Here is a 26023-nt window from a genome sequence, read left to right on the forward strand (position 1 = left end):
TCCTGCTTTTGATCCTATTCAAGTTAGTGACCTAAAATGTCGCTCTTTTTGTACTAGCAAAGAGGCTTGTACTAGGCTTGTATTCTTTCGAGGTTAGAAGGATCAGAAATGACTTAATTGAAACATGTAAGATTCTGGTAGAGTTGACTTGGTGGTTGTTGAAAGGATTCTCCCTCTTGTGGGAGAATCCAGAATTAAGAGTCATAGTTTAAAATAAGGGATTGTCCTTTTAAGACTGAGGAAAGATGAGAAAGCTTTTTTTTTGAGGATTGAGAGCTTTTGGAATTCCCTTCCTAAAAAGCCATTGGATTCACAATCTTAAAATATTTTAAAGGCAGATGTAGATACATTGTTGATTCCCAAGAGTGTGAAAGGCTGTTGGCGATATACAGAAATATAGAGTCAGGATTAAAATCAGATCAGATATGATCTCATTGAATGACGGAGAAGGCCAGGGAATATGTTTTCTAAAGTGACAATTAGATGTAAAACAGTTCAATTTCAGAGGGTCACATGCCACATTCTGCAAATGTTTGCCAAACCATTCAGACCTCTGTTTAGTTAGGGATTTTTCAACCATCAAATCTGCTGTTACCTAAGACAGGCATTAAATCTGAGCATTGAAAAAGTCTGTTTCAGCATTACTTCTGAATTGGGTAGGTACCAAGCTAGCTCTGTTAAGGAAAACTGGATCAAAATGTGACCAAGGCAATAATCTGTTTTAGGATTGTAAAAAGTTGTCACCATGAAGCTTTGTTTATTAAAACACAATTTGAAGAATTTGGAACCCAGAGCCAATCCTCTGGAATGGTATGGAAGGCTGCCCTTAACTTTACTCTGCCAGGACCTCTTGAATTACAGGTGCCTCCACAGAATTTGTTAAAGACTCTGCTCAGACTTTGAGACATTACTGCTGGTTGCTGCACATGCAGTGTGTTTGCTATGTAAACTGTTGGAACATTGCGCAGCTTTGGGGCTGATGTAGCATGGTGCCGTTCAGGAAGGTGAATACCACCTTGACTGAAGATTGCCCACCAGCAAGGCAAACTGCCTAGTTATGTGACTGGCTGAGTTAGCACAGCAAGGAAATGGAGGGGAGGGCAAGGCAAGTTATGGTTACTGCCAGCATGCAAAGTACGTGCTAAATTAGTAAGCGCTGACAGAGAAAGAGAACAGCCCTGAGATGCAGCCTGGTACAAACGATGTGTTGGGTGCCTCTCTATGTATGCAAAGTATTCCTGTTGCAGCCTTTTAATGCTCGTTACAGGTGTACCCTGTAATGCAAGTCCGTGTTTCCACAGCAGCCTGCAATTCTATCACAGACATGCCATGATGGTCATCAGAGATTGGCATGTGCTGGATGCCAATGTTTGTGGAGGAGGGATATGCATGGTGGAAGCCTGTGGATAGTATGGTGAAGTGCAATAGAGAGATGGTTTGGAGAAAGTGGAAAGCTGAATTTGCTGGGGATCCATGATGGCTTCTATGTCCAGTCTTCCCAATATCTAGCTTGTTTGGAGTGTTTGGTAAGATAGAAAGCTGAATACCAATGGGACAGGGTTGTTGCATTTAACAAGCAATAATTCCTCTTAATTAACAACTCACCACTGCCTAGCGAGAAACTGTTCAGACCTCTTTTGAAAGAGATGGAGCAAGATGCTGTGGGTGTGAGATTGTTGCCTTCTCCTTTGATTCTGACACAATTTTGGCCATAGTCAACATTGCTCAAACCCCTTTCAGATTCCATCCAGTGAATCTACCAAGGCATCCCCACTAATTGCAGCAACCGGGCACTTCTCTGAGGTCAGTTATTAATAGCTTTCACTTGATTTGCAGCATTGCCCACAAGCTGTCAGGGAATTCATAATAGACTTCTGCACATAGACTAATTGAAAAGAGGCCCAAGGCAAAATTTAATTGGGTCTCAAGCCTACCTGTTGTGGTACAAGGATGGATCCCAGGTCCTAGATTGCATCACTAGCCCATCTGATCCTTATCATGATGGAAATGAATGCCATGAGGTTTATAACTGGCGACTGGTTTGTCATCATATATTTACATCATTGGTGGAAGTCAAAGCTACCCTACAATCCGTACTGATGGATTATTGTGATGCTCACTGTTATCTTGTGTCTGTGATGATGGATGACTGCTTCACAGTTGTTACCTTGTCCTTGTATCTGAAATGATTGATGTTCTGTTTTCTGCTGATGTTTATCTCCATCAGTGATGAGTGATAGCTGTCTCTGTTATTTTCTGAATAACTTTATACTATTTCTAACCTCTCCAAAAAGGATCATCTTCTTTTCTTATCGCTGGTCCCTCTGATTTCTCCTTATTATCTTACAGTCTCTCTTTATTTTCCAAAGCATTCATAACAAACAGAACAAGTAGTTGTAGACATTATAATATTTGAGTGGAAAAGTCCAATGTCATTTTTGTGATTCAGTGCTAAGCTTGCTACTTTGTTAGTGACTTAGTTTTGTCTCTTTGTCTTTTTAGGAAAAAGTGAGAAGTATTGGAAAGATCAGCAAACTGATTATTAACCTGTTGGGCTGCATCATTTCATCTTCCAGTGGGCAACAAGTCCAGGAGCTTGACATGAATTCAAACATTCTGTCTTCGAGAACTGGGTGCCACATATGAATAATAAGACCTGCACATTAATCACTTCCAGTCATAAACAAAGGAAGGTTATACCTTCAAAGGAAATCTTTCTTAATCTATCTTTTCAGTCTCAAGCCCATGACAAACTTGTGAAGCTTATTTTAAAATCATGTTCTTTTTTTCTCTTTTAGACAGACAAGAAGGATAGAAAGCGTGGTTCAGAACTGCCTATTGTTTCCGTATTGAGTGTGGCACATGGTGTCAAATCAGCCACCTCCCAATTTTCATTTCCATAATTTACAAATAGATTTCAGGGGAGCAAGCCTGGTCAACCTCAAACCCATTTATCGCTGGATTGGTTGGAGATCAGTACCTCAGCCAATGTCTTTAAACTAGCACAGTCCACACCCATCAGCAGAAAGTTTTGTATAGAAGGACCTCAGTAACTTACAGGTTACGTACTGATTGGCAACTTCTGGCTGCTGCTAAAATTTATAAATATTTACAGTCTTCCATATTTTATCCAAATGGCCAAAATTTACATTGTGATACTAGAAGACTTCAAGGCCTCTTGCACAATGAGCTTCTCCCAGACATTGTACAGTTATATACTATCTGTCGCTGTGAGAATTAAACACTGGTACCAAAGTGAACAAGATAATAAAATGTGAGGCTGGATGAACACAGCAGGCCAAGCAGCATCTCAGGAGCACAAAAGCTGACGTTTCGGGCCTAGACCCTTCATCAGAGAGGGGGATGGGGAGAGGGAACTGGAATAAATAGGGAGAGAGGGGGAGGCGGACCGAAGATGGAGAGTAAAGAAGATAGGTGGAGAGAGTATAGGTGGGGAGGTAGGGAGGGGATAGGTCAGTCCAGGGAAGACGGACAGGTCAAGGAGGTGGGATGAGGTTAGTAGGTAGATGGGGGTGCGGCTTGGGGTGGGAGGAAGGGATGGGTGAGAGGAAGAGCCGGTTAGGGAGGCAGAGACAGGTTGGACTGGTTTTGGGATGCAGTGGGTGGGGGGGAAGAGCTGGGCTGGTTGTGTGGTGCAGTGGGGGGAGGGGACGGACTAGGCTGGTTTAGGGATGCAGTAGGGGAAGGGGAGATTTTGAAACTGGTGAAGTCCACATTGATACCATGTGGCTGCAGGGTTCCTAGGCGGAATATGAGTTGCTGTTCCTGCAACCTTCGGGTGGCATCATTGTGGCAGTGCAGGAGGCCCATGATGGACATGTCATCTAGAGAATGGGAGGGGGAGTGGAAATGGTTTGCAACTGGGAGGTGCAGTTGTCTGTTGCGAACTGAGCGGAGGTGTTCTGCAAAGCGGTCCCCAAGTCTCCGCTTGGTTTCCCCAATGTAGAGGAAGCCGCACCGGGTACAGTGGATGCAGTATACCACATTGGCAGATGTGCAGGTGAACCTCTGCTTAATGTGGAATGTCATCTTGGGGCCTGGGATAGGGGTGAGGGGGGAGGTGTGGGGACAAGTGTAGCATTTCCTGCGGTTGCAGGGGAAGGTGCCGGGTGTGGTGGGGTTGGAGGGCAGTGTGGAGCGAACAAGGGATTGCCCTCCAACCCCACCACACCCGGCACCTTCCCCTGCAACCGCAGGAAATGCTACACTTGTCCCCACACCTCCCCCCTCACCCCTATCCCAGGCCCCAAGATGACATTCCACATTAAGCAGAGGTTCACCTGCACATCTGCCAATGTGGTATACTGTATCCACTGTGCACGGTGCGGCTTCCTCTACATTGGGGAAACCAAGCGGAGACTTGGGGACCGCTTTGCAGAACACCTCCGCTCAGTTCGCAACAGACAACTGCACCTCCCAGTTGCAAACCATTTCCACTCCCCCTCCCATTCTCTAGATGACATGTCCATCATGGGCCTCCTGCACTGCCACAATGATGCCACCCGAAGGTTGCAGGAACAGCAACTCATATTCCGCCTGGGAACCCTGCAGCCACATGGTATCAATGTGGACTTCACCAGTTTCAAAATCTCCCCTTCCCCTACTGCATCCCTAAACCAGCCTAGTTCGTCCCCTCCCCCCACTGCACCACACAACCAGCCCAGCTCTTCCCCCCAACCCACTGCATCCCAAAACCAGTCCAATCTGTCTCTGCCTCCCTAACCGGCTCTTCCTCTCACCCATCCCTTCCTCCCACCCCAAGCCGCACCCCCATCTACCTACTAACCTCATCCCACCTCCTTGACCTGTCCGTCTTCCCTGGACTGACCTATCCCCTCCCTACCTCCCCACCTATACTCTCTCCACCTATCTTCTTTACTCTCCATCTTCGGTCCGCCTCCCCCTCTCTCCCTATTTATTCCAGTTCCCTCTCCCCATCCTCCTCTCTGATGAAGGGTCTAGGCCCGAAACGTCAGTTTTTGTGCTCCTGAGATGCTGCTTGGCCTGCTGTGTTCATCCAGCCTCACATTTTATTATCTTGGAATTCTCCAGCATCTGCAGTTCCCATTATCTCTGATACCAAAGTGAACATCTTGGTCTTGCACTTAATTCAATTACAATTGCCTCGATCTTCCAGTTTCTGGATCATTGGAGGCCAGGCCTATGACTCAAAATGTGTGTAGGGATGTTGCAGAAGTCTTGACATACTGAACCCCGTGGGAATTGCCGGGAAGTTTAAACTTCCAATAGATTGTCCCCAAAATCTCAGTCTCCAAGTTTGAACTAGACGCCACACAGCACCATATGTGAATAGGTACCCCTGAAGCCATTAAATCAAAAAAAAATTGTTTAACTCTTATGTAACTATAGAAAGGACCTCCCAAACACTCAAATGTATCTATATCATCTCATCTTAAAGCTCCAAATAACCACACCAGCCCACAAACTACACCTAGCCCACTGCCTCATCTTTTATTTAATCCCATTCTGGTCTGAGTCAACTATTTCTTAACCTGACCAAACTATGCTGACCCTGAGGCCAGATTACTCCTCCGACGTCACACTGGGCAACTAATCTATTACACACCCTCCAACACCTAATTTCTTCTCCTCAACCTGGCTTGATTGGCCATTAACCCACCTCACCATCCGCCTAGCTCACACATACTACCCAGTCGCTCATTCATTTACTCACCTTCATATTGAACATTTAAAGCTTGCATTCAGCAGCTAATGCTATATAAACAAAAGTCGGACCCCTCTTTGCTCCTCCAATCTAATGCAGATTTAAGAAGCCATTGCTACATGTTTTTGGAGAAGCTGCTTTGGGAAACCTAGTAAGAAATGTGGAGAAGGGTCAACTCAGAGGAAAGTTTGAATGAAGTGGCAATCTGACAATTACTGCTCCTTGGAAGATCTGGGCCACTATTTCATCTGACGGAAAGATGCAAACATTTGTGTATATGGAAGGGGTGATTAAAAATATCTAACATTCTGTGGTGCAGATCCTTCCTGTGCTCTTTTAATTTGAAATATGTAATGCTCAGTTGATGAGGTAATAACTGGCAACTGCAAAGGAAAGCAAGCTGTCAAAAAGAATTTTGCTGGTATACTTTCTGTGACAGCAAGATTGAATAATAAAGCATGGGTGTTTAGTTCAATCATTGGGCTGTTGTGCTTTTTGGGACTAGGGGTAGAAACCACATCTCAGACATACCTTATTTTATCTCACATCCTTATATTTGCACTCTCTAGCAGGTCTCCAGGCAGTGGTCAGCTGTCAGTACTCAGTGGGACCTAAGGCTCCCTAACCAAGGAATTCTAAGATCAATTAGATCAACGTGACCATAACCTGCTGAATTCAGCCATTTCACATTGACTAAACTGGGATATTCTGGGTTGGATGACTCAACCACAAGTTCAGTTGATTAACTGAGCTACTGACTGTTTTTTTACACATTGCAGAGATGTAGGCATGCCATTTTAATAAGACATACTTCGATTTCTCAGAGTGTAGTACTGCACACATTAAAATTCACAAAAAAAACTGTTAAGCAAATTTATCTATCTTTATGCAAATAACATTATTCCTTCACAGGCCTCATTCCATAATTCAATAACCTTCTGATGATTGTTCCTGTTTGACATGTAGTTGCATATTCACATTAGAAATGAACTGAACAAAGAGAAAGCACTGACTTTATTCACATTTTAAGCCATTTGAAGATTAAAGCTTCTTTAAAAGTCAATTAAAAATTAATTGACTCACTAGAAATCAGCAGCAACATGCATAATATGAAATTTTGATCTTCTGTCAGATCTCTCCTCAAGTGTCGGATGTTACATTTAATTTCACTGTTCTAAAAGAATGTTAGAAGATAAAATGGCGATCATATTATAAATCTAGTAGATAAACATGCTCTGAGAACGATTACATTGATGGCCATGAAAAAGCAGTCTGATAAAAAGGTGTCTTTTAATTAAATATTATGAATAATTTGAAATGAACGCTAGCATAAGCATGTTGATAAGTAAATGATCAAAAGCTGGAATATCTTCAATCAAAAGAAAGTAAAGCTATTCACTTATTTAGTTCAGTATTGCTGTGGACATACTTTGATATAAATGTGATGAGACTTGAGAGACTGTGAGCTGGCATTAATCTGAAACAATTTAATATAAAAGCATATCATCCAATTAGCTGACAGATAGAGTGATTCTAACCAAAATGCACAATTTCAGAGTAGCAAACTCACCAACTGTCAGTTGCCCAGTAATCTGTCCAAGGTTATTGCGAGCATTCACGGTTACATTTCTGTCAGACTGCAACATCAGTGGGCTGTCCTGAGAAATAATGACAAGAGAGGAAAATGGGGTGGGAAGGATAAAAATGAAACGGAGGTGACTTTGAAGAATGCAACTTAAAATCACCAGAAAAGGTTTACAATTTCCTCCTCCCAGTTCAAAGTCATTTAACTCAAATCATCTGCAATTTATTTTTGCAGGTGTTAAATTTTCACTTGACTGTGTCATTGCAATGTTATTTACATTACATGGTTTTAACCTTTAGATAATTCAACATTTTTAGCATTTAGAAATTATTGAGTTATCAAGTGTAGTTGGCATTCATCTTTTATAGGAACCTATTTTAAGGCACTTTAGCAAAACATTTACATTCTTATAAAATCATTTCTCTTGTGGACATTGTTAGACGCACAAAAAGGAAATTAGTGACTCAATTTAAAATGATTTGTTTTCTAAGCAACACTTTGGATCCAGCATAACTCTATCTGTTTCTGTTCATTGAAATACACAACGGCAGTAAATAAGAGGAGAAATCAAGCTTGGTGGATCCATTCATGTATGTGAATTGCACACAGGTGAGCAAAGTAATGTAAACATTATGTTTATTTGTTCGGGGATGTGGATAGTACTGGCTAAGCCAATGTTAATTAATTTCCCATCCTTTATGGCCCTGGAGAATGTGCAGCTTTGTTGAACAATTGCAGGCTTTGAAGTGTAGGGACACCGGCAGACATCGATAGGATTCTGATCCAGCGACAACGAAGGAACGGAAATACAATCCCACCATATAGTGGCATTCCCATGTGTCTGCTGCTCTTGTCCTTTTAGATGCTGAAGGCTGCAGGGTTGGAAATTGCTGAGAAATGAGCCTGAGGGAGTTGCTTCAGTGTGTCTTGTAGATGGGGTATATTTCTACGACTCTGTGTTGGTAGTGGAGGTGAGTGCCAATTAAATGGGCCTTATCCTTGGTGTCAAGTTCTTGAGTATTGTTTGATCTTTATCAATCCAGTCAAGTGGAGGTTATTCTATTGCTCTCCTGACTTCTGCCTTGTGGACAAGCATTTTAGAGAGAGACAGCAGGTCGGCACAGTGGCTCAGTGGTTAACACTGCTGCCTCACAGAACCAACAACCTGGGTTCAATTCCCTCAGGCAACTGTATGGAGTTTGCACATTCTCCCCAAGTCTGCATGGGTTTCCTCCAGGTGCCCTGGTTTCTTCCAACTGTCCAAAGTTGTGCTGGTTAGGTAAATTGGCCATGCTAAATTGCCTGTAATGTTCAGGAATGTGTAGATTAGATGGGTTACAGGGGAATGGGTCTGGGTGGGATGCTCTGAGGTTCGATATGGACTTGTTGGGCCAAAGGGACTGCTTCCACACTGTAGGGGTCCTATGATCAATGATAAGAGAGAAAGGAAGTGCATTATTCTTGCTGAATGTATAATCTTTGATCTGCTCCAGGCATGTTGACATGGTCTAGGCTAGGATCAAAGAAAGGAGCCCTTCACTTTCTAACTCAATAACACAAGCCTCTGCTAAAACATGCTTATTAAAATACTGTTTTAATTTGTTCCGAACTATTCAAGCCTAATTTACACATTCAGTCTCTGAGTAAGCTCTACAATGTGCACCTCCTCCGAACTCTGCCTGGTGAGTGCACAAATTTTACAAATAATACCATTGGCACCTTGCTGTAAGTTATTGCAATTGCCTAGTACTTGAAGTTGGAGTGGGGTCAGAGTTCGAGCTCACTGGAAGTGAGTACTTTCACTTTCATTAGAACTATAGAGGTAGATAATGATTGTTCCATTTATTTATATTTATTGAGAACAGAGGAGAAAAGCCCACTTGATGGTTAAATATAAAAATAACCTTGATTACTGTCTTTCACAAAGTTTGATATATTTTGATATATGTGAATATTATAATAACAATGGGAAATATTGTTATTTTGATTTCCAAACTGCGTTTAAAGTTATACAAACAACAAAATACCTACTTATAAAATTGCAGTCTGATGGACCATAAGGTGCTGTTCACACTTCATTTCATTTAGAATTTGCAAAATAGAAGCAAAAATAGACAATTCTGCTCCAATACTGCTATATCACTCAGAGCTTGTTTACATCCCAACAACCATTGCATTGGCTTTGGAATTCTTGAAATCCTTATTAAACAAATTCTATCATAGCAATCCTGTGTTACACAGAGTTACCCATCTAACACCCTCTGACATTGCATCTTGATGCCAATTCGCACATATTCCATTATAGGTAGACTTTAGGAGCTTTGCTGAAATTAAACAAAGATCTAAACGCATTTGAAAGAATCCAATGTATACAGTTCAATTCATGAAATGCACATGTCGACTTAAAACCGTGTTCTCTTATAAAATATAGTTGCATTTATAACCCCACATCAAAAGCAATTAACTTGCTAAAAATCTATTTCAGCTGCCAATCAAATTATGAACTTCCAAACACTTCTCCATTCCCCTAGCAGCAAGCGCAAAATGCTTCAGAAACCGCAGCCGAACATTGACATCTGGATGCTGTCCAGCATTTTTAAAAATCATTGGAGCCTCCACAACTCCATGGAAATCCAGATGATGAGGCTGGCCAACACCATTTTGAATATTTGCATGTGGGTCCATAAATTCCTTGTTGGAATTTTCTGCCGTTATTTAATGTAAGACTGGTAGAATCCCAAAGAAATTACAAACAGCCATTTGCAGCCACTTGTGTTGCTTTTGGTGGGTTTTGCTTAGTCTCCCATTAAAGCTCTGGCAAGATCCAGGCGGATCTCTGCAAAGCGTTAGGGGCTCAAAGTCTATGAATGAGCTGCATCCACATGCAGTTGTGTATGTAAGATTTCAAATTATGTGTGGGGTTGTGACAGGAACATACAATGAGTCAAGAATTAGGATGAGAAATAACAGCTGAAGATTGACAGTCATGTAACCTTAAACAGTGGGGTAAATCGATATTTGGGCAAATGAGAGCCATCAAAAGTCAGTTGCACCAAGCAGCTAAGCTACTATTTCAGGATTCATCTCTCTGTCAAATTGTGCCCTCTCTCCTCTTATAAAGAGATTAATTCTTTAAGTGGAGGATAACAGCAAGAATGGCACAGTCAAGCTTTTGCTCGAATGGTTAGGCACTCACATGTGAGACTTGAACACTTATATAACAAGGCTGTCCAGATGGCAAGGATAACACATTCAAAACTAATCTTTTCAAAACTGCCATTCACCCATGCAAACTTTATTTAAATCTCACTCTAGAGTGAAATGTAAAAACATTGAAAGAGATTATATTCATCAAAAATTGAAATAAAACAATTTATGATAACTCACAGGATGTCAGTTAATTTCTGTAGTAACTAAATATAGGTTATTACGAAAATAAAATACAGCACGGGTTTGAGCATTCAAATAACGGAAAATGTTGGATACAGCAGCTCAGGCAACATTGATATTTTCACTTTCTATACTGTCTCGATGCAAAGCTCAAGTCAGAAAACTTTCCTGGCTCACCATGAGGAATCCATATATGTTTTTGACTCCTCCAAGCCGCAAAAGGATTAGGTCAGTCATGGACTGCTTTCCAGTTATGTTCAAGTCTGTTTAACCTTCTAGCACACAACCCTCATACGACATTAACCAACCACCCCCTCTGCTTGTCACCCATGCCAATCTATCCACTTTTAAAAGAGAAAGGGCCTGTTTTCACAGTCTGAAGTGGATGATTTACTTTGATTGATTAAAATTTTTATATGGTAAACATAAGCCATTCTTCCTATGATCTGTGCTTATTCAATGCCTGTATCTTTGTACAAAAAGAGCTTTAAAAAAATTCTGTACTTTTGATTGTGGACTGAAATAGGTATAAAATTGTTTTAAGAGTCCAGGATTGCTAAAGGATTACTGCAATTTTTAAAAATAAGTATCTGGACAGTCATTGTAGTGCTGTTTACACAGCTGTTGGTTCAAGCGGTATTCAGAGAAGATCCAAGCACTCTGCAGCTAAGGGTTTGTACAAATGGAGATTCAGTTGGCAACAGGTAGCTGATTGGTCCGTTGGCTGCCAGTGATAACTTTGGCCTGACAACAACTATGTGATTAGTTCGCAGGATAGTTGAACAACTGGGGACTGTGAACAAGTTCAGAGAAGTATTTACATCTCCCACAGATCAGGAACTGTGGCTTTTGTCTGCAGCAATATAAAACGCCTGAAGAAAACCAACTTATTTTTCCTTCAGTAGTTGCTATTATTTATGACTTTTGATGGACAAATCAGAGACCTTTTATAAATGTGAAACAATCACCCTGTGTCTCCTGCAAACCAGTGTGAACATTCAGAAAATGAGGGTCAAGAAGCTGCATCCTGATCAGGACAAGAACCATTTCAGCAGATCATGTGAACAGAGATCTCCCAGTTTTATGACGACAGCTCATAATTGGTTACCTGTAGCTTGAGTCTACTTATCTGTAATAAATAGCAATTCTTGCTGAGTACACAAAACAAGTTAATATTTTCTAACAACATGGGTTTAAAAGGCAGTTAACTTGTGGAATATTGCATATTTTAAAACATGTTTAATATTTGCGGCAATTCTATGAATAATGGGGCTTTATTTAGTTACTTATCACATTTACCATTTCTCCACTCTCCTGATTCCATTTTATCTTCTGTTTAGGGTGTAACTTCTCTTTATTTTATACTTCTCTATTGAGACCTGCAGCATCTAAAACTAACTCTGCAGTGAAATTCAGCTGTAAACCTACATTCTACTAATTTGCAGAATTTGCTTTGAAGCTTGATTATGCTAATCATCTTTACTGCTATTATATTAAAAGGCTGTCTAATTTAAAGAGTTTAGAACTGTGCCACAGTGATAATTAGAATGTCAACTGTCCATTAGATTGTGAAACATCTAGCAAAATAAATATTGGTTTCTATAAATAATTATAACATGCTGTTTCATGTATTTTAATCGACAAATACTGAGGCAGAGAGAATAAAAAGGCACAGCATTGGAATCAATGTCTGCTCCACCATTGATTTCAAAGTGAAGATCTTGCATTTATTTAACATAAACAGGAGTTACTGGAAAAACTCCACAGGTCTGGCAGAATCTGTGAAAAGAAAAGTTCTGAGCAAGGGTCATCAGAACTGAAAAGTTAACAGATTTCTCTTCACAGATGCTGCCAGGCCTGCTGAGCTTTTCCCGCAACTTCTGATTTTGTTTCTGATTTACAGCATCTGCATTTTTTTCTGTTTTTATTTTGCATTTATTTAATGCCTCGTGACATTCCTCAAAGATATACCAAAGTGCTTCTTTGACAATTAATTATTTCAAAAAGCAGTTACAGAGTAGTTGAACTCTGAAAAACAATAAGCAATCACAGTGAAATGCTTTCTGCTTGCTGTCAAAATACTTCCTTGTATTTCCACATGGAGAGCTTTTATCTTACGGATTCCTTCGGTACTAAACAGACAATTATATGTTAAGACATGATCAATCATTTTACGAGTTACCATTGACCAGAAATGAAATTGGGCTAGCCATTGAAATATTATTGTTTCAAGACCAGGTCAGAGCCAAGGAATTCTGCAACAATAACTCACCTCCTGTCTCCCTAAACATCAGTTGTCTATCTGCAAGGCCCAATTCAGGAGTGTGATGGAATACTTTCTAGGTCAAGGTTTTTGACAAGATTTATAGCTTGGGTTATTGATGCGGTTGTTGACTTGCTTGCCGAGCTGGTATATTTGTCCACAAACATGTTGCCACCATGCTAGCTAACATCATCAGTGCATGTCCAGTGAAGCATTGGTGTTCTATCCTGCTTGCTATTTGTCTCTTGGCTTGTTGGGTTGGGTAGCATCACTTCCAGATTTATTTCTTAGAGATTGGTATAGTTCTACATGTTTGTTAATGGAGTTCCAGTTTGAGCATCAGGCCTCCAGGAATTCTCGTGTGTGTCTACACTTGTCTTGCCCTGGGATGGCTATGTTGTGCCTGTTGAATTGGTGTCTATCTTTGTCCATGTGTATTGAAATGAGTGATAGTTGGTATGTCTCTTGGTAGCTAGTTAGTGTTCATGAATCCTAGTTTCCTTCCAGTTTGTCTTATGAAATGTTTTTGGCAGTCTTTGCATGGTATCTTGTAAATAACGTTGGTTCTGTTAGTTGTGGTTGTTGGATCCTTTATTCTCATCAGTAGCTGTCGTAGCGTAGCTGTCGGTTTGTGGATTATCATGATTCCTATGAGGGGGAGTAATCTGGTGGTCATTTTAGATAATGTATGAAAGGGTGATTAGTGTCTCTGGATGTGTTATGCCTTCATGTTGTGGTCAAAGGTGTGGGTATTGAAAAACTAGACTTTTTCGGTAACTGTTGTTTCTAAAGACACCGTATAGATATTTTTCCTTGGCTTTGCGTAGCTCCGGAGTGCTGCAGTGTGTTGTGGCTTGCTTGAACAGTGCTTTGATGTAGTTCTGCTTGTGGAAATTGGGATGATTGCTATTATAGTTGAGTACCTAAGTACCTGATCCGTATGATGGCCTTCCAATGTACGCTGGCCTGGAGCTTATTGTTGGCCATGCGTTCGACCATTATGCCCAGGAAGAGACATCTGTTGTTGTTCTTTCCTGGTGAATTTTATGCCGGTGAGGATGAGTAGATCCTTAGGCCTAGCCTCGTTTCTATTTCTTATGTGCAACGGTCTTATATTTTAAAAGGAAAACTGTTCACTAAGTTAGAACATAGAACATAGAACATAGAACAGTACAGCACAGAACAGGCCCTTCAGCCCACAATGTTGTGCCGACCATTGTTCCTATATAAAGTTGTTCCTATATAAAATGAGTCTTGGAAATTAATAATGGAAAATAAGGACATGACAGATGAATAGAGCAGGGTTTTGGAAATATAAATACTGTAATCTAATTATTCCCATTTTTTTTCTGCTTGTCATTGTTTGCTTTTTAAAAAAAATCTATTCAATCTTCTGATTTACCACCACTCTTTGCACAAATATATGTTTTATTTTTAAGTTTGATACTAACTTTTAACTTTTGTAGTAACCACAGATGGTCAGTCTTCATCATAGGGGATACCATTAATATCCAAGAAATGTCTGTAAATCAGGAAACAGAAGGGAGGAACCAAAAAAAAACGGCAGCGAAGTGGTACTGAACAATTAGTCGGGGCTGACGTTTGACAAGTCCCCAGGTTCATAGGGATTTTATCCTTAAACTGATAGTGAGATCATTGATGTGTTGGTTTTAATTCTCTAAAACTCCTAGGATTTAGAGAAGATTCCAGTAAATTGGAAAATTGTGAATGTACCTTCTTTATTCACAAAGACAGAATGCAGGAAACAACAGGCCAGTTGGCTTAACATCTGTAATAGGGGAAAAGCTGAGGAGCTATTAATGAAGAAGTTATAACAGGGCACTTGGATTGATTCAAGATAATCATGAAGAGTCAACATGAACTGATGCAAAGTAAGTCATGTTTAACTAATTTATTGGCATTCTTTGAAGAAGTATTAAGTGTTGTGAATAAATAAGATCCAGTAGGTATACAGAGGTAGAATTTAAAAAAAACTTTTGACAAGGCGCCATGTCAAAAGTTACTAAGAAAAACATAATCTGATGATGTTGGGAATAACATATTGGCAATTAGTAGGAGATTGGCTCACGAACTGAAAACAGTGAGGCACATAGAGAGGTCATGTTCTGGTTGGTAAGATGGAATGATTGGTCTGTTGCAGCCTAAATAAATGACTTGGATGAAGGGACTGAAAGCATGGTTGCTAATTTTGCTGCTGACAAAAAGAAACATAGGAAAGTAGGTTGTGGAGAAGATATAAGGAAGCTACAAAGATGTAGGCAGATGAGTGGGTAAGCAAATGTTTGGCCAGTAAAGAATAATTTGGGAAAATGTAAATTTGTCCATTTTGGCAGGAAGGATAAGAAAAGATGCATATTAGTTGAATGAAGAGAGATTTGATGTGCAAAGGGTTTTCGGTGACCTTGGTACATTAACCACATAAAAGTTGGTATACAGGTGTAGCTAGCAATTAGGGAAGCTAATAAAATGATATCATTTACTGTGAGGGGTATGGAGTACAAAAGTGGAAGGATTATGTTTCATTTATAACAAGAATTGGTATGTGGACATTTCAAGTCATATGTACAGTACAGTACAACAGCACTGTGGGTGTAGCTATGACAAATGGGTTATAAAGAAGGCAACACACATATCCCCAAATCAAGGGCAATGAGAAATGAACAATTGACGCTAGCTTTGCCAGAGATACGTACATGCCTTCAATGAATGAAAAAATGTCCCTTCTTGCTGTCTCAGCAAAATGTATCTCTCACACATGTCTGAATTTGACTTCATCATCCATCTATCCATCCATCCACTTGACAAACTTGTCAAAAGCAGTCTGAAGTTCATTCCTTCTCACATTTTGTAATGCTTCTGTTTTCATTACAAATTTTGAAATTGTGCCCTGTACTGAAAGGTTGATGTCATTAACATCAATCAGGTAAAACAAAAGTCCCAATACTGACTCTGGGGAAGTCCACAGCAAATCTTCGCCACCAGAAAACATTCATTACCCTTTACGCTGCTTCCTAACTTAAAATGTTAGTTTCAAACTGTGTGGTGACAATTTGTCCCAATTAGCTCATAAAGATAATATGTGTAAAATCCTTTAAATAAGATTGTATTTATCAGTAAATCTCTGCAAGATTTGAAAGGGAGTCACAGTTGGATTGATGGCGCCATTTCACATAAGAAGCTTATAAGAACAAAAACTGAATATAATTCCAAACTACCAAGACATCTTCATTAACTTAAAAGTATTGGCGATATTAAAATTGTACTGTGATCTTTTATAGCAAACATGATCAATAGGGAAAAGACAACAGCTCCAATTAAAACAAAAAAAAAGAGAAAAACACGTTGGAATTCTGGAGGAGAGTCATAATGGACTCTAAATGCTTGATCTGTTTCTGTCTCTGCAGATGTCACTAGATCTTCTGAGTTTCTCCAGCACTTACTGTTTTTGCCCCAAATTTAAAAGTACTTGGAAGTGATCTTGACAAATAAAATGTAGGAGATACAGGCTGTTCGACTAATCTTGTTGAAAACAACTAAAAGTCAGAGACAGTGAAAACTGAAACATTACAAAAGAAACACAAAAAAAACCCAAAAAAAAAGGAATGGAGATAAAAATAACAAATGAAACAAATAACAAAGTGTGTAGCTGGATGAACACAGCAGGCCAAGCAGCATCTTAGGAGCACAAAAGCTGATGTTTCGGGCCTAGACCCTTCATCAGAGAGCCTCCTCTCTGATGAAGGGTCTAGGCCCGAAACGTCAGCTTTTGTGCTCCTAAGATGCTGCTTGGCCTGCTGTGTTCATCCAGCTGCACACTTTGCTATCTTGGATTCTCCAGCATCTGCAGTTCCCATTATCTCTGATCACAAATGAAACAGTCATAGACATAGCGGGATACAGCAAAGGAAAAGGTCTCTCAGCCCCTCAAGTCTGCACTGTGTAGTGGCTGTTAAAAAGGTCAGCCAGGTGGACCTCATAGAATATAGTTGGGGCTGTTAACCTGGTCCAATCAGGAAGATCTGAATGACAGATATAAACAGGAGTGTCAAGGGTACTTTTCACTCTGCTAGCGAGCTGTGATGAAACTGGATTAGAGTCATGAATGTGCCAATAAAGGGTGAGTTGGTGTTGGGATGCTGGCCTCTATGGGGCCATTTCAGTGGCAATGTGAGAAAAGTGTGGTTCTGAAAAATTGTACTCAGTGGTCATTTTGAGTTGGGGGTAAGCATTTCTGACATCATGCTGTTATTTTGGAAGCTTGATTTGTTTCTAAAAACAATCAATTAATGAGGTCTGGTAACCCTTTCTCAAAACTGCCACTTCTGAGGCAGGGTTGCTGGACCTGAAACACTAACATTTTTCCCAGATGCTATTAGACCTGAGCTTTTCTAGCAACTCCTGTTCCTGACTCTCAGTATCTTCAGTTCTTCCTCTGGTTTTATTTGTTTGATCCTGCTGCAAAAATCTAGGTCTATTCTGGAGAATGTGTTTCTATTCAGGAGAAATGACTTTTTTCATTTGCCCTTGACTAATTCTCCTACTAGCTTGTGGGCTTCTTGCTTTCCCTAAAGCAATATATACCAAGACCTTCATGAGTTGCCTGATCTAGTTTGGGAACATTAACTCTAAGCCTCCATAATTCTTAAACTCCCCAGGTTTGTGAATTTCAGAATTTGAGTAGAGTAAGGTGACTAGTGAAGGCATGTGACTTTCATTCTCCCTTAATGAGATGCTGAAAGATTGTCTGCCATGTGGGATTAATAATATACAAGTTGCCTGCTAGCTGAAGCCCAAATATAACTGACTTTGTCATTGGAAAATGTGGCATATGGTTTACAAGACTTCCTGATGGAAGTGACTATTCTGACCAGTTTTTCACTTGAGTGAAGGTAATTGCATGTGCTCATTTGGGACATTCCTGAAGAGGGATTCTAGGTAAAGACAAAGCAAAACTCAAAACAAAACCAAATCTAGGCCAAATGGTTAAGATCTTCAGGATCTAGGCAGTAAGCACTAGTTGTTGCTGATATGTAGCCTCCATTACTTAAATGGAGTAAATGCGCTCATAGGCTGGTTTTTTGGGAGTGGACACCCTAGAGTCTCTAGATTGGAACCATTAAATTGCTTAGCAACATCTGAATCAGATGTAATCAATAAATATCTAGTTAAATGGTCATTTTATTTAAATGAGTTGACATTAGGGAGGCTGTTTAGTGATCTAGTACTAGCCTTTTAAAAAAAATTGCTCTGGATTCTGACCCTTAAGACCTTGGTTACATGGGGGCCTTTTTTAGGAAGCCTTACAGATTAAGAGTACAATTTTAGTTCCAGTCTCTTATGAGAAACAGCTGATAAGCCCCAAGCCTTTTGTTACAGGGGCTAAGCTTGACTGGGGTGAAATTGGGTGACAAATTTGCCTAGGTTGGATTGATGTTTTTGATTAGAAAATTGCCTGAAGAAATTCTAATTAAATGCCTGGATCCTCTCTTGGCAGGAATAAGAACTACCAGTGGAGCTAAGCCCACCTTGTATGTTGACCAAGAAACAGTTGTCAGGGCCTAAGCACTGCTGCTTCTATTGTAGATGATAGTAGTAGAAGTCAAAGGGTTGGAAAGCAATCAGCAAATCAGTCCAGCTTATGCAATGGGCAGTACTGGTCACTGAATCATCATGGAGATGCACAGCATAGAAACAGACCCTTCAATCCAACTTGTCCATGCCACTCAGATCTTAAATTAACCTAGTTCTGGTTGTCAACATTTAGCTCATCCCTCAATCCTTCCTATCCATCCAGATGCCCTTAAATGTTGTAAGTGCACCAGCTTCCTCCACTATCTTTGACAGTTCATTCATTTTTTTTATCTTCTGTATGAAAAGTTGCCCCTTAGGTCTTCTTAAATCCCCTCTCTCACTAAACCTATGCCCTCTGGTTTTAGATGCCTTCCCTGGAGAAAATACTTGGCTATTCATCTATCTGTGGCCTTAATTTTATAAACTTGTATAAGGTCACCTCTCTGCCTCCAACACTCAGGGGAAAATAGCCCATCAGCCTCTCTATAGATCAAGCACTCTAACCCTGACAACAGCCTTAAATCTTTTCTGAACTCTTTCAAGTTTCACAACATCCCTCTTGTAACAGGAGACCAGAATTCCAAGTGGCTGAACTGATCTGTGTGGCTGCAGCTTGACCTCCCAACTCCTATTCTTGTACTTAGCAATAAATGTGCTGTTCACAAAACAGAAACTCAACTGCTAATGCAGTAAATGGGAACAAAAACAAGCTGCTAGAAAAGCTCAGCAGGTCTGGCAGTATCTGAAGGAGCCTCACTTCTGTGGAAGTGTCACAGACCTGAAACATTAGCAGACTTTTCACAAATGCTGCTATAACTGCAGTTTGTTTTTGGCTGCCTTCACTATCCTGCTTAGCAGCACTCCCCACGATTTACCATTAAGTATAAGTCCTGCTCTGATTTGCCTCTTCAAACTGCAGCACTTCATTAATTTAAATTAAACTTGATCTGCAACTTGAGCCGATCTGATCAAGGCTCTGTTGTACTGAGGTAACTTTCATTGCTGTCCACAATGACACTAATTTTGTTGTTATTGGCAAACTTATTAACCATACCTCCTATGTTCACATTCCATTTTCTTGTAGGAAAGATGTAAAGCAGCGGACCCAGCATTGATTGTAGCACACCACTACTCATTGGCCTCCAGCCTGAGTAGCAGCCCTCCACCATCACCCTCTGTCTCTACTTTTGTGCCAATTCTATATCCAAATGGCTAGATATCCCTGATTTCTGGGTGATTTAAATTTGCTAACCAATCTACCATGTCTTATCAAAGGTCTTACTAAAGTACATTTAATCACTTCCACTCATCTGCTTCCATCAATCTCTTTGTAATGTCACAACTCCACACTAGTAAGACGTGATTTTCCCCACACAGCCATGTAGACTACTTCTACTCGGCCCTTGCCCTCACAAACACATGTAAATCCTAGCCCTCAGGATCCCCTCCAACTTGCCCACTGCTGAAGTCAGGCTCACTGGTCTATAGTTCCCTGACTTTTTGTTGTACCTTTTCTTAAATAGTCACACAATATTAACCAACCCCCAGTCTTCCAGCACCTCATCTGTGGCTATTGATGATAGAAATCTCAGCAAGGTGTGCAGCAATCACCACTTCACTTAAGTTACTCCTGATCAGGCCCTGCACATTTCTGCATTTTAAGATGTCCAATACACCTGTAATGTGGCATTTTCCAAAGTTGCTATTTCCCCATATTTATCAGCTTTGATATCCTTCTCCACAGTAAACACTGCAAAAAATTCACTTAGTACCGCCCCACCATTCCCAGTCTCCTGCCGTTCCACATGTAGATGCACTTGATGATCCTTAGGGGCCTTATTCTGTCTTCAGTTACTCTGGACATGCATAATTACAATAGTGGTTGGATGAAGATTCCCAGAAATATGCTCCATTTAATGCCCACAATGATTTTACCAACATACTACTGTCATTTGGGTATTGTCAGTCCCAGCTATTTTTTTTCAGCAGATGGAAAACACTTTGAGGTCTAATCCAGGTCACTAGTTATTTGAATGAGTTGCTAATAACACTAAGATTAATAAGGAGCACTTGAAGAAGTTGGACATAGTGCATAGACATTTCTCCTAGGTTGGTGTATACCTTTAGAAGGAAAAAGTGTTCCAAGGAACCTAAAATAACCTACTTGGCCTACTGTCAAGACTGAGTTACAACTTTTGAAAGATAGTGAACATGATTAAAGATGTCCTGGCTCCCACATCTGTGCTGGAATTTAGGTCTTTCCTTTGTCTAACAAAGTATTATGGAAAATTCATATAACCTGGGCATGATCTTGATACCTTTGCATCAACTCTTCAAAAAGGATCAGATTTGGAAATTGTCAAATGATCAAATCATACATTCAGGGAAGTGAAATAAGTTACCATCCTCTAAGGTGTTGTTCCACTATGATCCCAAGCTCAATCTAGTATTGACATGTAATGCCTCTGCTTATAGCATTGGGGTAATATTTGCTCATAGGTGGCCCAATGGAGAAGACTGCCCAATATCACGTGCATCCAGAACTTTGTCTAATGTAGAGTGTAAATGCACCCAGATAGGGAAGGAAGGCTTAGCAGTCATGCTTGGAGCCTGGAATTTCCACCAATACCTTTATGGATGTGTTCTTGTGATAACAGGCCATAAACCCTGCTTGGTCTCTTAGTTAGAAAAGTCAGGGCTCGCCATAGATTCAGGCTAAGTTTAGTGGTGGGCTCCAATATAAATGATAAAATTTGAAATACCCCATCCAGACAGCCAGTAACAAATCCTGATGCATTCTGCAGCTTCTTGCTGGCAGGTACTGCACCAATGGTACCAACATTAGAGTTTAATGGTCTTAAGTTTTCTACACATGCTTTGAGTAACTACTGATAATATCAGACTTTCCATGTAGAAAAGATGTCCTGGCAGAACTGAAGCATCTGGTGGTGATAGGAGAAATCAAAGGGCCATTACAACCAGAATGGTCACAAAAGGTGACCAGGGAGACAAGATTAAAGGAGGGGGCAGCATCATACAGGGAGCAAGTATGATTGGCCCATGCAAAGATCACTGCTAGGTATTGGCTGAACACTTCCAGGGCTTTTCAAAACAAAGATGTTGGTGAGAAGTTTGTCTGGTGGTCTGGATTGGCAGCTGACATAGCTGCATTGGTAGGGCAGGGCACAGGGTGCCAGCAAGGAGAAAAGTTACTGCCAGCAGTCCCTGACATTTGTGGGAATGGCCTGGTAAGTTCTGGATTTGGTTTCACATTGACCATATAGGCCCTTTCATGGGCTCAAGCCGAGTCATTGTGGATACCCATTTGAAATGACTAGAAGTGCAGAGAGTTCACTTGTCAAACACAAGGATGATGACCTTAAACTGCATGCATCTTTTGCAATATGCCAACTCCTCAGTGTTGGTCACCAGATAAAGGGCCATTATTTACCAGCAGGGAAATAGTTTCCTAAAGTCAAATGGTACTTGTTCTATAAGGCTAGCTCACCGTTCATCATCCAATGGTCTGATGGAAAAACAAAGCAGTCCATACTCTGAAGGCAGGCTTAAAAGCAGTTTCACTAGATAACAAACTGTCTTGGTTCTTATTTGATTATAGGACCACTCCTCGTAACTGCAAGAATGGCTCTAGTAGAGTTGCTAATGGGAGAAGAGGCCATACCAGGTTAAATCTGATGGACTTGGGTGGGAAGGCAAAATGGCAGCAAGAACGCCAATGCTGGACACAAGATTCTAAGCAAGAGGAACTGTTGACTTCAGGGGACAATGGCATGACTACATGGGTAAGAGGCATGGTCAATGCAAGTTGGGTTTAGGTGACATAGTTCCTGTAGGTGCAACAGTCCTGAATGAGCGTTGGGCCAAATGAAAGCTGCAGAGTATAGGAGGAAACCATGTCCACTCAAGCTTGTCCAACTTTTTGAACCCTTAGTTTCTCCCTTTCTGCCAAGTGTCAGAAATACCTTGGAATCTGAGATGGACATGTGGATGTTGCTGCCAAAAGAGCAGCTAAGATGCACTGGGCACAAGTGAGCTACTGTTGTACATTACTGATATCAGAATCGGAGTTGGAAAAATCTGACTCAGTGCTGAAACACACCCAGGATGTGCTACAAAAAAAACTGGCCCATGTCCTTGGGCTCAGATGTAGTGATTGTATGAGGTTGGCCTTGTTACAATGAGTTGTGGCTGTTAACCCGGTTCAGTTAGGGAGTACTGGCTGACAGTTATAAACAGGAGTGTCAGAGGTTCCATTCACAGCTAGTTCTAAGTGAGCTAAATCAGTGTCAAGGACTCACTGATGTATAAATAAAGGGTGACATGGTGGTTTTTTTTGCAAAAGCACAACCGATTAATCTCATTTTCCAGCACTTGGCCCATAGCCTTGCACGACTTTGCTCACAAGTACCCATCTTGGAATGGGACAAATAAACATGAGCAATGTATAAATAAACTGAATATAAAGATGAGAATTTTCAAGAGGAATAAGAAACAAAGAGAAAGGAAGCAAATGGACAGCTCACTCAATGTTTGTTTTTAAAATGTTACATTTTAAATGCAAACTGCACTACTGTTGAGATAGTAGGAACTGCTGATGCTGGAGAATCTGAGATAACATGGTGTGAAGCTGGATGAACACAGGCTAAGCAGCATCAGAGGAGCAGGAAAGCTGATGTTTTGGGTTGAGGCCCTTAAAATGCTGAGTTTCTTCAACCAGGCACAAGACAATGGCTACCTTCAGTATTGTATCTTTGTGATTCTGTCATTTCAAACCAGTTGTTTTCTTGAACCACCATTAATGTGGCAAAGGTGCTTTCACAATCTTCCAGTCTGATAGGAGACGTCATACAGCAATTGAGTGAACAACACTTTTTTTTTTCTTGAGAATGAGGCTCAGACCAGTCAGGGAAATTTTTCCTGCAAAAGTACCTATGTATCTGGATATTTACAGTCCCCTTTCAGTTTGTGGTGTTTCCTTTTTTGGCAGTAGGAGTTTTGCAAAACTCCACGTTGGAAATGATTGGCTGTTAACACTGTAAATGGGTCTTGGATGAGGTTTTGCAGAAATGTGCACAAGTCTTACTCCATCAGTGTGCAATCCTATCACTTTTTTATCTCTACTCTACAATGTAGAGAATTTCTATGAAGAAAATATGATCTGCAGGCAGACTCTGAAATATTGCAATTGGTGTCTCAACCTGTACTTGTGGAACAACACTCACTGACCCTGGCATTACCTGTTTGGGCCCAATTCCATGCTTGTGAACTAAGTTTAATATTTTGCACTTGTTGAAGCATTGCAGCAGATTACCACAATTTCTCTTGTAAGCTTATTCTAATTAGTGTCTTTCCTACCTTTCAAGGATCAAATGGAAAGCTGAATGGACTTTACATCAAATGTTGAAGAATCCCAATCCCTTATCAAAAAAAATTTACATAATCAAAGTTGCATTAGGAAAAGTGGTGGACTAATAATCCAGTGTTAAGTTTGGAAAGATGTTTGGTATCAATAGTTGTCTTCTGGCCAATACATTATCATGTTCCTATTAGAGCTGAAAAGCCAGTTTATTCAACAGGGCACAATTTTTAGCCTATTAACTGAGTGATACCTCTGAAGTGCTGGAGGTTAATGCTGGCTACCCATACATGAGATGGCAAAGCTTTTCAACTGCATTATGCACTTCCAAGTGCTTGTGCAAGATTAGGATAGGATGTTTCCAGCTGGGGACAGAAATTTTCTGCTTAAGGCTCTTAAATGACATCTATAGCACTTTGCAATCATTTGAAGTTGACTTGTTTTTGCTTCCAAACCAACAATGACAGTGGCAATAGAAGTTAACAAACAATAGCAATCACTTATATGGTTATATTTAATGCCAAAGCATAAGTGAAACTTCAAGTTGGAGAGCTTAACTTTTCTGATCTTGCATTTTTCTAAACTCTGACCAAAAGATACTTTCTCTGCGTTTGAAGTATCTCAGCTCAACCTGCAGAATGTTTTTAGCTCAATTTATTCCAATGAATGATGCCCAAATTTGTAATACAACATTACACTATCTACAGTTTTCCCAGAGGGGATTATCACCAACTATATATTTAACAGCACATTCCAACAAGTGATTTTTTTCAATACTGTCATAGCAAACTGCAGGATATTGCAATTATGTCAAGCAGTCAAGGGTTGGAAATGCACCAAATGTTTGTAAAATGTCACTTACAATCCACCTCAGAACAACAAGGGTAATTCTGAGATGCTTTGCCATCTCTAGTGTATGGGTAGCCAGGACTAATCTCCAGCACTTCAGAGGTATTACTCAGGTAATAGGCTTAAAAATTGTTCCTGTGGGGGGGAAAAAAACTGCTTTTTCAGCTCCAGTAGGAACATGGTAATATATTGGCCAGAAGACAACTATTGATACCTAACATATCCTTCCAAATTTAACACCAGATTATTAATCTATCACTTTTCCTAATGTAACTTTACACTCAGTTTTTTGAAAAGGATTGGGGTTCTTCAATATTTGAAAGTGAGAACATAAGGACTAGGAGCAGTAGTAGACCATCTGGCCCCTTGAGCCTGCCCTGCCATTTTAAGATCATGGCTGATCTATCTATTTGAGACTCAGCTCCACTTACCCACCCACTCTATATAACCCTTAATTCCTTTACTTTTCAAATTTATCTAGTTTTGCCTTAAACATTCAGTACAGTAGCTTCAAACATAGGGTATCTTAACACTACTATGGGCTATTTTGCCACATTGGCATCTTTAAAGTGCTTCAAAATCATCTAACATTTTGGTCAGATGATCAAAGTCTTGGTTTAAGATTGAGGGGTTGTTTTAAAGGAGGGAAGTTTAAGTCCTGTGAAAATCTGGCTGACGGTGAAACCACTTAAAGTATGGGAATCTCCATCTCAAGAAATCAAAACTAAGTGAGGTTTTTGAGAAGGTTAAAGAGCTGGTTAGGAGTGAGGTCAGTGGAGTTTCATCAAGGAATGAAACTTTTATGAAGGTATTTTCACTGGAAGCCAATAGATCCTAGCAACCTAGGATGAATGGCTTTTTAAAAAAAAACTTGCTGTGAATTTAAAATGCAGAGTGCAACATTTTTGGGTTATCTTAATTTTATAACAGGATGGGATAGAAAGGGAAGCCAGTCAGAAGTGTCTTGAAATAGTCAAGATAACAAAAACAGGGGTAAGCTCCTCAAATAGTAGTCTAGGAAGTAAATAAGCCTTGTCTAAAATGTACACCTAAAGGTGGCAAAATCCGCTTAGGATATGACAGTTCTTCACCTATGTCAGCTAAGGTAATTGTTAACATTCCACTTGCATAGAGAAACAAATGTCACCACTCATCATAATACAGGCAAAGCATAAATCTTAACTTTTTACAAATACTTATGACAAATAGCTTGGAGCACCTGGGAGGACAGAGTTTGAAAAGAGATCAATTTGAATTTAA

General features: G+C 40.3%; 1 protein-coding gene across 3 annotated transcripts in view; it reads right to left on the reverse strand.

The window, feature by feature from the left end:
* The window catches only part of LOC125459071 (zeta-sarcoglycan), a 986421-nt gene that overhangs the window by 128080 nt on the left and 832318 nt on the right, over window positions 1-26023 (reverse strand). For all 3 annotated transcript variants that reach the window (XM_048545022.2, XM_048545013.2, XM_059647939.1), the window contains one exon: window positions 7278-7365. In XM_048545022.2, coding sequence (XP_048400979.1) covers window positions 7278-7365 — 88 coding nt within the window. The remainder of the gene's footprint in view (window positions 1-7277; window positions 7366-26023) is intronic.

This window comes from Stegostoma tigrinum, chromosome 1, assembly GCF_030684315.1.
Source record: "Stegostoma tigrinum isolate sSteTig4 chromosome 1, sSteTig4.hap1, whole genome shotgun sequence".
Classification (NCBI taxonomy): domain Eukaryota; kingdom Metazoa; phylum Chordata; class Chondrichthyes; order Orectolobiformes; family Stegostomatidae; genus Stegostoma; species Stegostoma tigrinum.